This window comes from Triplophysa rosa, linkage group LG5 (genome assembly GCF_024868665.1).
Source record: "Triplophysa rosa linkage group LG5, Trosa_1v2, whole genome shotgun sequence".
NCBI lineage: Eukaryota > Metazoa > Chordata > Actinopteri > Cypriniformes > Nemacheilidae > Triplophysa > Triplophysa rosa.
In genome coordinates, this window is record NC_079894.1 from 3,085,932 (window position 1) to 3,101,314 (window position 15,383).

The window sequence follows — 15,383 nt, forward strand, 5'->3', positions numbered from 1 at the left end:
CCGTGGGGACAGTCCATAGGCGTAATGTTTTTATACTGTACAAACTGTATATTCTATCCCCTATCCCTAACCCTATCCCTAAACCTAAAGATCATAGAACACTTTTTGCATTTTTAGATTTGTAAAAAATATTGTTCTGTACAATTTATTAGCTTTTGTGCCCATGAGGACCTCAATTTTGGTCCCCACGGTGACACGAGTCCCCATGTGTTGATGTGCATTCAAGTTTAGGTCCCCACCGGGATATACAAACATGAACACACACACACACACACACACACGCACACACACACAGGCTTTGGTTGACTATCTCCGTGGGGACAGTCCATAGGCGTAATGTTTTTATACTGTACAAACTGTATATTCTATCCCCTATCCCTAACCCTGTCCCTAAACCTAAAGATCATAGAACACTTTTGGCATTTTTAGATTTGTAAAAAATATCGTTCTGTACAATTTATTAGCTTTTTTGCCCCTGGGGAACTCAATTTTGGTCCCCACAGTGACACGAGTCCCCATGTGTTGGTGTGTATTCAGATTTAGGTCCCCACCGGGATATACAAACATGAACACAAACACACACACACAACACACACACACATGAACACACACACACACACACAACACACACAATCTGCTGAGGTTCACGTTTGATGTGAAACGCACCGGTGAGGTCAAATCTAGAGTCTGTTTCAATGCATTTCACTTTCAAGGCTTGTTGAACTGGTTTTTAATTGTGTGTGGGCAACTTAAAACTGATTCACTCCAATGAGCCTCTATGGAAACACGCACACGCACGCACGCACGCACGCACAGTCTTTTGTGTGTTTCTCTGCATAAAACTCTGATCATTGTGCTGTAAATATTCAACATAAACTGTTATTTGGTCACTTGTAAGTTCATTGTTTTGTCATTTCCCAGTTTTTGTTTGAACACATCAACAGTTTAAAGAGACGCTCACGTGTTCACGTATAAAACAGACAAACTCACCCTGAACTGTCCAGAGAAAACCTCCTGTGTGCTTTTCTGCTCATGATGCTCCTTACACGTGTGTCACTTCTTCACACAAACACATCTCATCATCTTTATATACTGTATATACACATCTATCACCACAGCAGAGAGTAACAGGTCTGACCACACCCACCAGATCACCAGAGCCACACCCACAACTCCTCCCATGACACTTTAAACCTGAGCACTGATGTCTTCACACAACCTTTAGTTTTGAGTAAAGCAGCTTCTGTTGCACACTGAAGTCTGTGTGTGATGTCGCATCAGCTGCTACACAAACACTGATATATTACAAACATTCTGACAGCATAACACAAATGTTTTGCCGTTTTAACACACGTAGTACATGTATTAAGGTTTAAGCAAAAACAGACTATGTGAATCCATAAAGTAGCATTATTCTGTTAAAACATCTCTGTTGGGCTTTCATGTGTTATGGGGTCTTTCACTACAAAATTATATATTGTGTCCTGCAATCCTCACACTACCCCTAAACCAACCATCACACAAACCTTCCTGCCTTTTGACATTTTCTAAGAAACATTAGTTTCTTAGAAGCACGCACGCACACACGTGTAATCAAACAGAAGTTAGTGAGAAACGCTGAATGAGATGTGACACGGCAGCAGATTTTCTGAGCACTCATCATGACAACAATCATCTCAATAAACACTGAACTCATTTACTCTTCATAAAAATACATCATCGTCACAACTGCTTACGTGAGAAGGTAACCTGTTTTTGACAGGTTGTGTATGTGAGTATTTTTGTTCTAAACTTTCACACAGAGATTATCTTGTTCTCAATGAGAAACATTCAAGATCTGGAGATTTCACATATGCCGGATCAGACCAGTTTACAATAAAGTGACTCAGACAAAATGATCAAAGAATAAAAGCGATGTTTCTGGATCTGCAAGAAAAATTAAGCTGAACCGTGACCTCATCTCTCCTTCAGTGTCACTATATCCACCAGTATCTATCATAAAAATATCATCCATCCGTCAGTCCGTTAAAACTATGTTTAACTAAAGACTAAAAAATGAAAAAGCAGTGAATTTAAAATACATGTGTCTGGAGTAAAACCTATGAAGATAAATCAGTAGCAAAACTTGAGAGCATGTCGATTTTAATTTGTGAACTTGTAAAGTGAGTATTTGTACCTGTACACTAAAATGTACACTCACAGCCCCAACGTGAAAACTTGTGAAATTAAAAACTGAAGTTGAATGTTGAGATTTGCACTCGTGGACAAAACTCACAAATCTGTCTTCTGAATTTGAAGTTGCAGAAAAATAGTCACAAACGTGTAAACGGGCATTTACTAAAATACATTGGCAGATACAAATGCATAGCACATATTTACACGTTTTCCTAGATTCAGATTTGAATTGCAACCACAAACAGGCATCTACAACCTCTCAAACGTGTCACTGCAGTTTCAAATCTTCCCGCCTTGACTTTTGCTACTGCTGTCGCGATAAACCCATTGCAAAACTAACTTGTGCACTTGAAAGCTCAGAGGCGAGAGAAAGAACGGCATTTGATGACGTCATGCGGCTGAGCCACACCGCCCCCTAATGGCGGGAAAAATCACAATGAAAAGTTCTAGCAAATAATAGTTTAAATAATGTTTAAATAAAACAGTTTTCAACTAAAGCGAAACTTATGTATACTATCATGTATAACTATTCCATGACTTGTACTATCTTGTATAGATATCATTTCGTAATGTATTTGAATGATATCATTCTGTATACCATCGATAATCCGTTGTGTACTATGGTTTGTTTTAAAATATAATGACAGGCTGACTACATTTTCCGTTATGTATACTATAATGTTCATTGATATACTATATAAAAATTTACATGTTTACAGTTCAAAATGATGATTCTATAGCCTAACCCTTGAAAATGATTATTGCTTTAGTTATAATGTTACCAATATTATATTACTATTTAAAAACATGTTCTTGGTAGTATAATATCAATGTAAATTAAATTCAGTGAGCAATGTATTATTGACCATTATTGCACTTATTATTTTTAATATGTAAAGACATTGAAAATGAACAGAAATTGTATGCAGGACTGTGCAATGCCACCATATACAGTATTGGGGTTGTGGGTTTACCTGGAAGTTTCTTTTCTCATGGAAGGTTTGGATTTTTAACAGATGAGCTTAAACATATTTAATCAGTATTTAGTGTACAATTATTTTCTCATGTGATAATTACTAGCCGCAGGATAATGCATCCAGTCGGTTGTTATCGCCGAATAAACCCCTTCAGTGTTATACAAGAACTGATTCTGATCATTCTGATATAGGAGCCTTACACAATGACAGGCTGACTGTACATTTTCTGTTTTTAATTTTGATCATTATCGTCATTGGTAGTCATTTAACATTAGATTCAGATCTTATTGTATGTATCTGAAATTCTATTTGCTGATGGTAGAAAACAATAACATGAATATGAACAAAGATATACTGCAGTAATATAAAAGAGAATAAAAATAGAAAAGTTAATTATAGTAAAAAGTGGCAGTAAGTAGTATTTTTGTAAAGGACAATGTATTTATTGATTTAGAGTTTCATCTTAAATTAAATACTGTATTAGTGATTTAAATTGTGATTTTCCCGCCATTAGGGGCGGTGTGGCTAGCCGCATGACGTCATCAAATGCCGTTCTTTCTCTCGCCTCTGAGCTTTCAAGTGCAAAGAAGTTTTGAGGTTGTAGATGCCTGTTTGTGGTTGCAATTCAAATCTGAATCTAGGAAAACGTGTAAATATGTGCTATGCATTTGTATCTGCCAATGTATTTTAGTAAATGCCCGTTTACACGTTTGTGACTATTTTTCTGCAACTTCAAATTCAGAAGACAGATTTGTGAGTTTTGTCCACGAGTGCAAATCTCAACATTCAACTTCAGTTTTTTATTTGACAAGTTTTGACATTGGGGCTGTGAGTGTACATTTTAGTGTACAGGTACAAATACTCACTTTACAAGTTCACAAGTTAAAATCTACATGCTCTCAAGTTTTGCTACTGATTTATCTTCACATAAAACTTCAGTTGTACATGTTTGTGTGTCATACCAGCACTGTCAATGACTGACAGCTCATGTGTGTTCAGATCTTCAGTTCAGATGCTGAAATATGAAACAACTCATTTGTAAGCAGTAAAACCCATAATCCCTCCACACTGGACACGCGTACATGCGCAGGGATAAATGTGTCCTCAGAAACGTAAATCACTGAAGAAATAACAGACACTACACACATGATTCATTTCAGTATATCCAGTCATTCTCTTTTAATACAAAGTTGATGTATCTACATACATGATTTTAAATCAATAAGCAGAGAAAAGTGAGAGATCTACAGAAGCGCTCGGCCCATGTCTCATCATTTAACTCATTTGTCGGGGATTTTCACGTGTGCTTCCATCTGAAAGAGTAAATGTGTTTTGATTTCTCCCGATGTGCTTTAAAAGTTCAGCAAAATATTCATATAGTGCTGTACCGCGGTACAATGAAGGTAATCAATGATTTACTGTAACAAATCACCAGCTGATATTTGGCCCTTATGGAGACATTCAGCATCATTCAAACGCCACAGCGTTTCCACGGCAACACAAGACGCGACTGTGCTGTTTGTTTGTGCAGCGAGCTGCGTCTGCTGTGGTGTTTTACTCCTGCATCTGAAGTCTCTGCGTGTGCTTTTATCTGGACAGACCGAAAGCTTGCCTGCCCTTCATTGACTCATAATGTCAGTAATGCTTGTGTGATCACAGGATTATAAAACGGGACCCCGGCGGGCCATGTCTGGTCGGGTTTCGTCAGGTTCGGGCTCCCGAAGGCCGTTTGCTTCCTCTAGAACGATCAATAGACAGGAGATATCAAAATATCTGAGAGGTTACAAAGCACAACACTGTACACATGAGCTATGACCAGTCACATTAGCTTGCCAACTACATCACAGCTCACCAATTAGAGAAAAGCAATAAAAACCTTAGAAATAAATAAATAGATCCTTTAAAATTCAAGCATAATATCGACAAAAGGAAATAAAAAAGTCAGGTGGGTTAAATATTTGACAACAACAATAAGGCTCATTTGACTCGTCTCGTGGAGATCTCCAAACGGCTCCTTTCTAACCTGCGCTACTCAACACGCTTCACTAAACTAAACGTGACGGGCATGGTGTCCTTTCATTTGGTTTCAGTGAGAGAAATGGGCACAAATGAACCTTTAAAGGAATGAGACGTGTGTATTTTGGACTACTGAGGAGAGCAAAAGGCGTCAGTGTGCGGATGAATGTTACGTCATACCGTATAGAAACACGGCGAACATTAGGAGACTGAAGCTGAAACTCCCTTCGCTTTCCAAACACGGTCAAAGCAGCATATAGTTATAGAGACACATCGAGTATTCACAGCAGTTCTGTACACACGGGACGGCTCTCCGGACGGAGTTGAAAGAGACGGGAAACAGATTATATCACATGGGACGTGAAGCTCTCCGCGGTCGCTCTGTCAGGCACAGAAGGTTCGAGATCCGCCTCCGTTACAGGAACTTTACCTCCCATCACATCGTTCACATCTGATGTTGGCAAATACAGTTTGAAGAAACCCCCGCTGAAGGGTGCAGCAATTAGTCAGGCTTTGATTTCAGAGTTTGTTTTTTCTTTTTAAATAGATTTTTACACGTAATATTTTTTCCTCTTGTTACGAAGAAGAACTTCATCCACAGTTGAATATTTCTAAAAAGCCAACCACAACATTAATATCAATATTTGAACACTGAGGTAATAGTTTGCGTCTGTAGTTGTCATCGTGTGTTTCCTCTGTTTCCAAGCCAATGTCCTCGGTGTTTGTCCAGAGGAGGTGCTGTTGAAATGTCGGTGTTCTTCTTCTATGTTGCATAGTGATCAAAACTTCCAAGGTACTCAAGAGCGGCCTGATAGCAGAAGTGATATTCATCCTGAGAACAGACAGAAGAACAAGAGCAGCACACTGAGAGAAAGGTCTGGAAACACGAGTTACTGAAGAGTTAAAGCAACACTAGGGAGTTTTTTGACCTTAAAAAATCTCTCTAAAATTCTTTTAGTGGTGGGACAACTCTTAACTGGACAAATTTGACTGCCGCTGCTATCTAAGCAGCCCTCTATCGACTGAAATCACACTTGTAACTTTGGTGTGCGGGTAGGTTCACAAGCCCCGCCCATCACCTGCTTTACGGCATACGTCACGTTTTACTCGTAGCCTGGGTGAAGTTAGCCAACAGCTAGACGAAACGATCTAGTTCAACACAAGTCTCAAAACCATCACCATCGTAGAGAAAGCAAAAAAAAACAAAGAGGAAAAGAGAGAGAGTGATCGGACACAAACCTGAACACAAATCAATATCTGACGGACTTACACTCGGTGCCGCGAGCTGTAAGAGGCAACGGGTTGCAAAACGGATGGAGACCTAACGTTAGCCTTCCTGCTACTGGATTTGAATCTAGTTTGAGCTATAAGTTTAGTCCAGTAGTTCCCCGCGGGAGCCAAAAGAGTGCTTTAGTACATGCAGTTTATGAAGTGACACGATGTGACAGCGGTTTCTGCTTAGTCAACAAATTCACGTGTATTGCGCTGCCCACGGGTGAAGCTTATACAGCGACCGTATTTACAACACTGATAACAGACAAGTGCGCTTATCATCCACCTGGGGGAACCACGAGCAAAAGTTCTCTAGTGTTGCTTTAAAGTCGGCATGAAATGAAAAATGATCATTATAATTGTTTTAAACAGTGGTGAAGTATTTATTAAAAATTATTTATCCGTGGACATAATTACTTTTTAAAAATAAATTTGCACTTGTAATCTTTAATGAAAAATGTCAAGCTCCTCCCCCTCTGGAACAAGCTCTCTTCACCTCTGGTCAAAAGGAATGCTGCAACGGCGGGGCTCCAATGACTGACAGATCGCAAAGTGCCGTTCAAATCATTTGTCGGTGGATAAAATTAAGCAGTGGTGTAAAGTATTGGAGTAAATGTACTTAGTTACTTTACTTAAGTATCTTTTTGGCTACTTTGTAGTTGTACTGAGTATTAAAGATATTAGCAACTTTTACTCTCTACTTAACTACATTTTTGAACAAGTATATGTACTCTTTACTCCACTACATTTGTAATGACTAATGCAATTACACATTACATTTTGCATGGCACCTATCTTATAATTAATATCGCCATTTACAGGGCAATGAAGGTACTACAATCTTGTGGATTTTGCCCTAACTTACAAAAACTTGTCAACATGGCTTCTTTATATGAATATGAGTGCAGTATCAGGTAGATGTCAATCGCTGGCGGTTTATACACGGTTAGCCCTTACCCGCTATTTCTACAGTAATATATTGGCAACACTGTTGCCAGCTAGTTACTGTAGGTCACACATCTACAAAAGCTCTTATTTTTAAAACTAACTCTTCCTAAATGTGCTCTAAACATGTTTGCTCAAAATTTGACCATATGGTGGGACTATTGCCATGAAGTGATGTAAACCAGTAAAAAGAATGTATAGTATTTCAATTTTCAAAAGTGCTCTCACACTATATAGACAAAATATTAACCTATAGAATGAGTCGGACACAGAGAAATGAACAATCCACATATGAATCTCAACAATGGTGACAATCAACTGAACAGCTTCATGCTGCAATGCATGCTGGGTACATAGTACAAAACTCATTCATGATTGTTTGTCACCATTGATGAGGTTTGTATGTCAAGTGTCTAACTGTGTCTCAATTGCAAAGAAAGATTTTCTGACAGAGATCTTTCCATTACAACATGTGATCACTTTACCAAACATATCTTAATAAATCTTAAATGCTATATTATTATTATTTAATGATTGAATTCTTTCAGATGTATCTTCAGTTACTAAGCAAACATAAAGTTGCGGTTCCTGTAAAGTCCCTTTCAGTGTTATTGTATAAGTGTACATTTTAAAGCTACAAGAAAGTCAAAGAGTCCAACCAAAGCAAACACTGATCGCCATAATGGTGACTTAAAACACAATTGAACCACTATGAACTCGAGTTCAATCTCAATAAGATCTTACACAGATGACAGAAATAAAGTGAAAGTGGTGTCTGTAATATGTGAAGATGTTATTGATGTTTGTGTTTAATTCTCCTCTGGTGAAATCTTGACAGATTTATTGTGTTCATCTGTTATTTACACGTGTTCATCTAAGACTGTGTGACTTAAGTGCGTTAATAGATTCTTTATAATGTATCTTCAAACAGCCATTGCAGTAGTTTACTGTAAAACACCTACAGTAACTAGCAGGCAACAGTGTTGCCAATACAGTATATTACTGTAGAAATGGCAGGTAAGGGCTAACAGTGTATGTGAAATGAGGACATGACTGCAGCTGGCCATGAGGCCCAAACCAGCATGTCCAGTGCAAAAAGGCTTTGACTTTTTGATTTTACTTAACATTACTTTATTTATCCGTTATATTGAAGAGACCTTTTTGAAGGAGTTTGGTTTACTTATGAGCAGTTGAGCTTAAATGAGACTTGGGTGTTTGTAATAGACGTACAGTAGGTTATGATGTCGGCCATGATTTGTTGCAATTTTGAGGTGTTCAGTCTTATTATGATTTAAGAAAATAAATGCGATTGCGCTCCTCACGAATCGACTGTTTCTAGTTTTTCACTGACATGTCTCTTAAGTGTTGAGGACTAGTGCTGCTTTGAGCCTACATTCAGTATGAGTAAAATACTCAAGTACTGTTAAAATCAGATACTCGAAGACTTTTACTCAAGTCGTTTTGAAATTGGTGACTTGTAACTTGTAATGGAGTAATTTTCACTGCAAGGTATCTGTACTTTTACTTAAGTATGGTTTTCAGGTACTCTTTACACCTCTGAAATTAAGTCCCGCCTACACTTTTTTTCTCATTTCAGAATGAAATCGTTTCATTCGGGTATACGTCACGATACGGAAAAAAGACAATCGCTACTTCCGCTTCATGCCGACTTTAACACAGCAATGTTTCTGAAATGTGGTGATGTGTGAAGTCTGTACCTCCGTCTGCACCATCGCTGGCCGTTGTGTTCGCAGCATTTTGACTGTCTGGAAGATGTCGACAGCACCTTCATAACGCATCCGCTCCAAAACTATACTGAGAGTGATGAAGACCCCCGTCCTGCCCACCCCCGCACTGAAACAGAGAGAGAGAGAGATCACTTTTTAATACACGTATTCATTTCATCTGTCATCGACACAGAATGATTGACACGCGCATACCTGCAGTGGACAGCGATTGGTCCATCCTGACCGAACTGCTCCTTGGTTTTGTGCACCTGCCCAATGAAGTCAATGAAACCTTCTCCTGACTTTGGAACTCCTTGTTCCGGCCAATCAGTGAACTGGAACTGTCGGACGGTTCTGGACTGTCCGTCCTGTGGAGACGAACATGAGGATCAGTAAGACGATGATGATACTGACTCTCAGTTGTTGGTTTTGTTCGGAGGAGCACAAACTGCCAACCCTGTTACTATGACTGTGTTGTCTTTAAACATCTCACTCACCCTGGCGTCTGTGACTTTAAATTCTCTCAGGATGTACTGAGGCATGTTGTATTCAGCCATCGGATCCACCACAAAGTACTGATAGCGTGCAGAACGTTCGGCCGGCCAATACTGATGACACTTTTCCTACAAACACAACAACCAACAGCAGAACATCACTGTGTTAAAATACCCGAATAAAGCTTGAAGCAAAAGGAAATAATCTCCTCGTTGTGTGTGCAATGAACACATTTCTATCCACTGCACGAATATTTGTTCTCATTTACCCGTCCGAGCTCACGCAGTTTGGTGAGCATCACTACGATGGTGGAGTTGTGTTCCCAAAGCGTCCGCCAGAAGTCTTCAGTGGTCTCAGCTAAAGGTCCCTGTGTGGCGATGTACGCCCTCTGCTGTCTGAAACACACAAACACAATCGCATCGTCACACAACACTGAGTATTTCAACACAAACATCCGATGCTGTGTGTGTGTGTGTGAGCTCATCAGCCCACCTGTATCCATCAATGAAACTGGCGTTGATGTAGTCAGAACCTTCCAGCCCTCTGATTGGCTGCAGACACACACGGGTGGTCTCGTAAGGCATGATGTTCACCAGACGGTTCTTGAACTTGTTGCAGGGCAGATTAGCGCTGACAAACCTTGACGTGTGGGCTTTAGTGTTGGCCAGACGCTGACAAGACAGACAGACAGACAGACAGACGGATGAGTCAAACGAAACCTTGAGATGGTTTGTAGAACTGAGATCAGTAGAAACAAGCAGAAGTCACCGAACATGTAAAGGAATGTTTTTCAAGATATCAAACAGTCTATAAATATACAGAAGGTGCAGCCGCTGGTCTAACAGTGATGCGCTGAATGAAGAGTTAGTTAGGGTGTACCTTAAACTCCAGCTCCATTCCGCTCACGTGCTCTCCCGCCTCCACCTGTGACAGCTTCTGGATGTAGGAATAAAGAGTGCGAGCGGCGACCTCAGTGTTCCCGCAGGCCACGGCCTCCAGCAGCGCCTCGTAGATGAAGCTGTACTGATCTTCTGTCTGGACCATGTAGTTCCTCTGAGAGCGCATCAGGGTCACATGACCGTACACATCCACCGTACGCTCGTGACGGATTCGCTCCAGCATCGCGTCGATCACAATAAAGCAGCCGGTGCGGCCCACCCCAGCACTGAGACACACAGACAGAAGCACAGTTCATCTGACAGATGTGAACTCAAAGATTTGTGGGATTAATAACTATAATCCAGATTACAGATGAACACAATTCAATGTTCAAACGAATATCTCCATCCAGAACATCTGGCAATAAACACTCAAGATACCCCTGACTGACTGTGTTATCCGGCCATAGCTCACCAGTTCAGAGTTCAGGGGATTTGAAGGACTTAAGAATCCTCCCACGACTAAATAAATCAACAGTTCTAGAACACAAATAGAGAGAGGTCTGTTTCCACTCAACATGAGAAGATCCATCTGAAAATCAGACGGGATTATACAGAGAAAGAACTGATCGAGTGTGTGTGTGAGAGTGTGCACATTATAGTGTGTGTGTGAGTGTGTGTGTGTGTGTGTGAGAGAGAGTGTGCACATTATAGTGTGTGTGTGTGTGTGTGTGTGTGTGTGTGAGAGAGAGTGTGCACATTATAGTGTGTGTGTGAGTGTGTGAGAGAGAGTGTGCACATTATAGTGTGTGTGTGAGTGTGTGAGAGAGAGTGTGCACATTATAGTGTGTGTGTGTGTGAGTGAGAGAGTGTGCACATTATAGTGTGTGTGTGTGTGTGTGAGAGAGAGTGTGCACATTATAGTGTGTGTGTGTGTGTGTGAGAGAGAGTGTGCACATTATAGTGTGTGTGTGTGTGTGTGAGAGAGAGTGTGCACATTATAGTGTGTGTGTGTGTGTGTGAGAGAGAGTGTGCACATTATAGTGTGTGTGTGTGTGTGTGAGAGAGAGTGTGCACATTATAGTGTGTGTGTGTGTGTGTGAGAGAGAGTGTGCACATTATAGTGTGTGTGTGTGTGTGTGAGAGAGAGTGTGCACATTATAGTGTGTGTGTGTGTGTGTGAGAGAGAGTGTGCACATTATAGTGTGTGTGTGTGTGTGTGAGAGAGAGTGTGCACATTATAGTGTGTGTGTGTGTGTGTGAGAGAGAGTGTGCACATTATAGTGTGTGTGTGTGTGTGTGAGAGAGAGTGTGCACATTATAGTGTGTGTGTGTGTGTGTGAGAGAGAGTGTGCACATTATAGTGTGTGTGTGTGTGTGTGAGAGAGAGTGTGCACATTATAGTGTGTGTGTGTGTGTGTGAGAGAGAGTGTGCACATTATAGTGTGTGTGTGTGTGTGTGAGAGAGAGTGTGCACATTATAGTGTGTGTGTGTGTGTGTGAGAGAGAGTGTGCACATTATAGTGTGTGTGTGTGTGTGTGAGAGAGAGTGTGCACATTATAGTGTGTGTGTGTGTGTGTGAGAGAGAGTGTGCACATTATAGTGTGTGTGTGTGTGTGTGAGAGAGAGTGTGCACATTATAGTGTGTGTGTGTGTGTGTGAGAGAGAGTGTGCACATTATAGTGTGTGTGTGTGTGTGTGAGAGAGAGTGTGCACATTATAGTGTGTGTGTGTGTGTGTGAGAGAGAGTGTGCACATTATAGTGTGTGTGTGTGTGTGTGAGAGAGAGTGTGCACATTATAGTGTGTGTGTGTGTGTGTGAGAGAGAGTGTGCACATTATAGTGTGTGTGTGTGTGTGAGAGAGAGTGTGCACATTATAGTGTGTGTGTGTGTGTGTGAGAGAGAGTGTGCACATTATAGTGTGTGTGTGTGAGAGTGAGAGAGTGTGCACATTATAGTGTGTGTGTGTGTGTGTGTGTGTGAGAGAGAGTGTGCACATTATAGTGTGTGTGTGTGTGTGTGTGTGTATGAGTGTTAGAGTGCACACCTGCAGTGGACGATCACAGGACCAGCGTCTGGCGGGTTACATGCCTTCACTCTCCGTAAGAAAGCCAGGAACGGAGTGGGATATTCAGGAACGCCATGATCGGGCCAAGCTGTGAACTGAAACTGTCGCACTTCTCTCCTCTCATTAGAGCCGTTCTGATGGAAAACATCAGCAACACAATCACCACATTTGAATCAAAAGCACTTCAAACAAGCGGACAGACTGAGAGAACGAGCACATCAGTTTTGTCACCTTGTGCAGAGAGAAGGTCCGCACACAGAACGTGGCCAGTTCCATCGTGTCCAGCAGAGTGACCTGAACCGCTCCGTACGTGTCGGCCCCGCGGCCGGGCCAGTACTGATCACACTTAATCTACACAAGAGAACACAAAACACTCAACACATCCAGCCGTGACATGAGAGAAACAACACACGTGATGTCATTCAGAACTCACTCGGGATTTCTCTTCCAGTCGAGTCATCATCACCACAGACGCGGCTCTCTGTTCCCAAACCATCCTCCAGAAATCACCGAACGTCTCGGGCAGAGGACCCTGCGTGGCGATGTACGCGTTCTGTTTCCGGTAGCCATCGATGTAGTTAGCATTGATGTAGTCACTACCCATAATGCCTGCCAAAGACAAGAGCGAAACAAACCATCAAATGTCACAGCCAAACCAACACTGCAGGAATAAGAAGAACAATCTTAAACCTCTCCATGAACAAGACTCGTTTCTAAGAACTCTCGACCAAAGCATGACGATGATGTCATCAATGTTTGAGTAGATTTGAAGCTTCTTAATGATGTAGCTCACATCCTGTTTTTACAGTCTCGTGTTGATATGTGTCAGACTGAGAGTCTCGTCTTACCATCCACCGGCGCAACGATGACACGCGTGTGGTCGTATGCAATCACGTTGGCATAGCGATTCTTTGGCTTGTTGACCTCCAGATTTGAATGTTCCCACGTGAACTGCTGCCCGGGATCGATCGACTGACAGACAGACAGACAGACACAGAGCTTTATAAACACTTCCCAGTTTAAAGGAGAATGACTGGTTCTGTTGTCATAGTTGAGGTGTGTGCGCATGCATGCGTGCGTGTGTGTGATGTTCTCAGGTCAGGTAGGGGTCATGCCTTTGTGTGGGTCACCACTGAAAGGTAGCGTAAAAATGTGATATAACAAAATGAAAACATTTTAATACATATTTTTCTAGCTTTTAGCTAGTAAAAAATAATTTCTTATTTAGTCCATTCCAAGTCTATTGTACAACAAACAAATCATGAAAAAGAGTTTCTCTTTGTAAATGTATTTGAATGCATTTCATGATTTGCAAATTTTTTTTATTTTAATAACCACAACCTGTAGGCTAAACACAGTTTCAAAGAAACACAATTTACCATGTTTTAGTGAGTTTTTATTGGGTATGTTGACACGGTAGGATCGCCACCCGATCTACTGACGGACGTCACAGCCTCTTGAAATCACTGCCGTCTTCTCAAACATTGAGTAAAAGTCAGGGTTTAAAAAATAGTTGCGTTTGCATGAGCTCGTTGGACACTGGTGTGCGCCGGGTTTGACACTGCGCTGTTAAACAGTTAAATAAACAATGGCGCAAACAAGCGTCTCGTGTGCGTTTCGGGTTAAAGAACGTGTTTCTTAATCTAACAACTAAAAACCAACAGACTGATGAAAATGCGGGACATTTTCTCAATATGCGACGTGCAGAACAAGGGGTGAAAATGCTGTGCGTGCCGGTATCTCAGGTCTCTCTCTCTCACCTCATACTCCTGTGACAGGTGCAGGTTGTCATTGGCCTTCAGTTGATCCGTGTGCTCCGACAGTTCTGTGATGGGGATGGGGGGGTGACTCATCATACCTGCAGAGGCAGAGGTCACAGCAGTTGTCATGGAGATGACCCACAACTGTCATGTGAGTGTGTGTGTGTCTTTTATGATAACTATCCCAGAATGCAAAAAAAAAAAACAAGCACGATAATTACAGGATCAATATTTGTTTTGACTGGAATAAATAAACATGTTTATTAGAACATGACATCACAATACTTTTGTCCATATGGTCTATATCATTGTACATCTTTCTGTCTGTCATGTCAGTATTTCTGCTCAGGTGTTTGTGTGACCTCTCAGGTCATTACTCATTTTCAGAAGCCTTTATGTCTGCAGATATGTTTGTTTGTGTGTGTGTGCACAGTGCCTGGTGTTTGGAAGTTAATGCGTCTCATTTCCACGGGGTCAGTGGGGTTATGAGCCATCATCTCAGCGTTATTCAGCAAACACTTGGTGCCTGGCTCTGAGTCCTTGCGTTTACTAAAAAGTGAAATCACACACAAATAAACATTGTTTACCATGGTGAAATCACTGTAACACCACACTTCAAGACTTCTATAGACAGCTATATGCAACAGCAATATAATAAACGACAGAAAAATGAAGTTACATTAATTACAAAAAAATGTAATAAACACAATAACATCTTGTATACAAATCAAACTTTATTCAGAATGCATGTGTGTGCATTAAAAGCAGTGAAACAATCTTTACATCTAACAAGAAAATATATATATATAAAATAAAAATGTACCTGTCAGGTTTACTGAAGTTCCATCAAACACAGCCAGAAAGACAGAGAGAGAGAGAGCGAGAGAGAGAGGGTGAGGGAGAGTGAGCGAGAGGGAGAGAGAGCGAGAGGGTGAGGGAGAGTGAGCGAGAGGGAGAGAGAGAGAGAGAGAGAGAGAGAGAGAGTGAGCGAGAGGGAGAGGGAGAGAGAGAGAGAGAGAGAGAGCGAGAGAGAGGTAGAGGGTGAGGGAGAGAGAGAGAGAGAGAGGG

The 15,383-nt window shown here is 41.1% G+C and overlaps 2 protein-coding genes across 11 annotated transcripts in view; both read right to left on the reverse strand.

Moving 5' to 3' along the window:
• Positions 1-1,085, reverse strand: part of LOC130553966 (GRAM domain-containing protein 2B) — an 8,510-nt gene extending 7,425 nt beyond the window's left edge. For both annotated transcript variants that reach the window (XM_057333294.1, XM_057333293.1), the window contains exon 1: positions 991-1,085. In XM_057333294.1, the coding sequence (XP_057189277.1) occupies positions 991-1,034 (44 nt within the window). In that variant the 5' untranslated portion in view covers positions 1,035-1,085. The remainder of the gene's footprint in view (positions 1-990) is intronic.
• A 3,217-nt stretch (positions 1,086-4,302) lies between these two features.
• The window catches only part of ptprsb (protein tyrosine phosphatase receptor type Sb), a 79,352-nt gene continuing 68,271 nt past the window's right edge, over positions 4,303-15,383 (reverse strand). For 6 of the 9 annotated variants that reach the window (XM_057333285.1, XM_057333288.1, XM_057333283.1 and 3 more), the window contains 14 exons: positions 15,139-15,150; positions 14,752-14,864; positions 14,316-14,413; positions 13,404-13,527; positions 12,989-13,164; positions 12,787-12,906; positions 12,535-12,689; positions 10,487-10,772; positions 10,100-10,278; positions 9,876-10,002; positions 9,610-9,735; positions 9,326-9,480; positions 9,104-9,239; positions 4,303-6,000 (listed from right to left, as the gene is read on the reverse strand). In XM_057333285.1, the coding sequence (XP_057189268.1) occupies positions 5,932-6,000; positions 9,104-9,239; positions 9,326-9,480; positions 9,610-9,735; positions 9,876-10,002; positions 10,100-10,278; positions 10,487-10,772; positions 12,535-12,689; positions 12,787-12,906; positions 12,989-13,164; positions 13,404-13,527; positions 14,316-14,413; positions 14,752-14,864; positions 15,139-15,150 (1,876 nt within the window). In that variant the 3' untranslated portion in view covers positions 4,303-5,931. The remainder of the gene's footprint in view (positions 6,001-9,103; positions 9,240-9,325; positions 9,481-9,609; positions 9,736-9,875; positions 10,003-10,099; positions 10,279-10,486; positions 10,773-12,534; positions 12,690-12,786; positions 12,907-12,988; positions 13,165-13,403; positions 13,528-14,315; positions 14,414-14,751; positions 14,865-15,138; positions 15,151-15,383) is intronic. The other 3 variants (XM_057333287.1, XM_057333284.1, XM_057333282.1) reach the window with 1 other exon arrangement.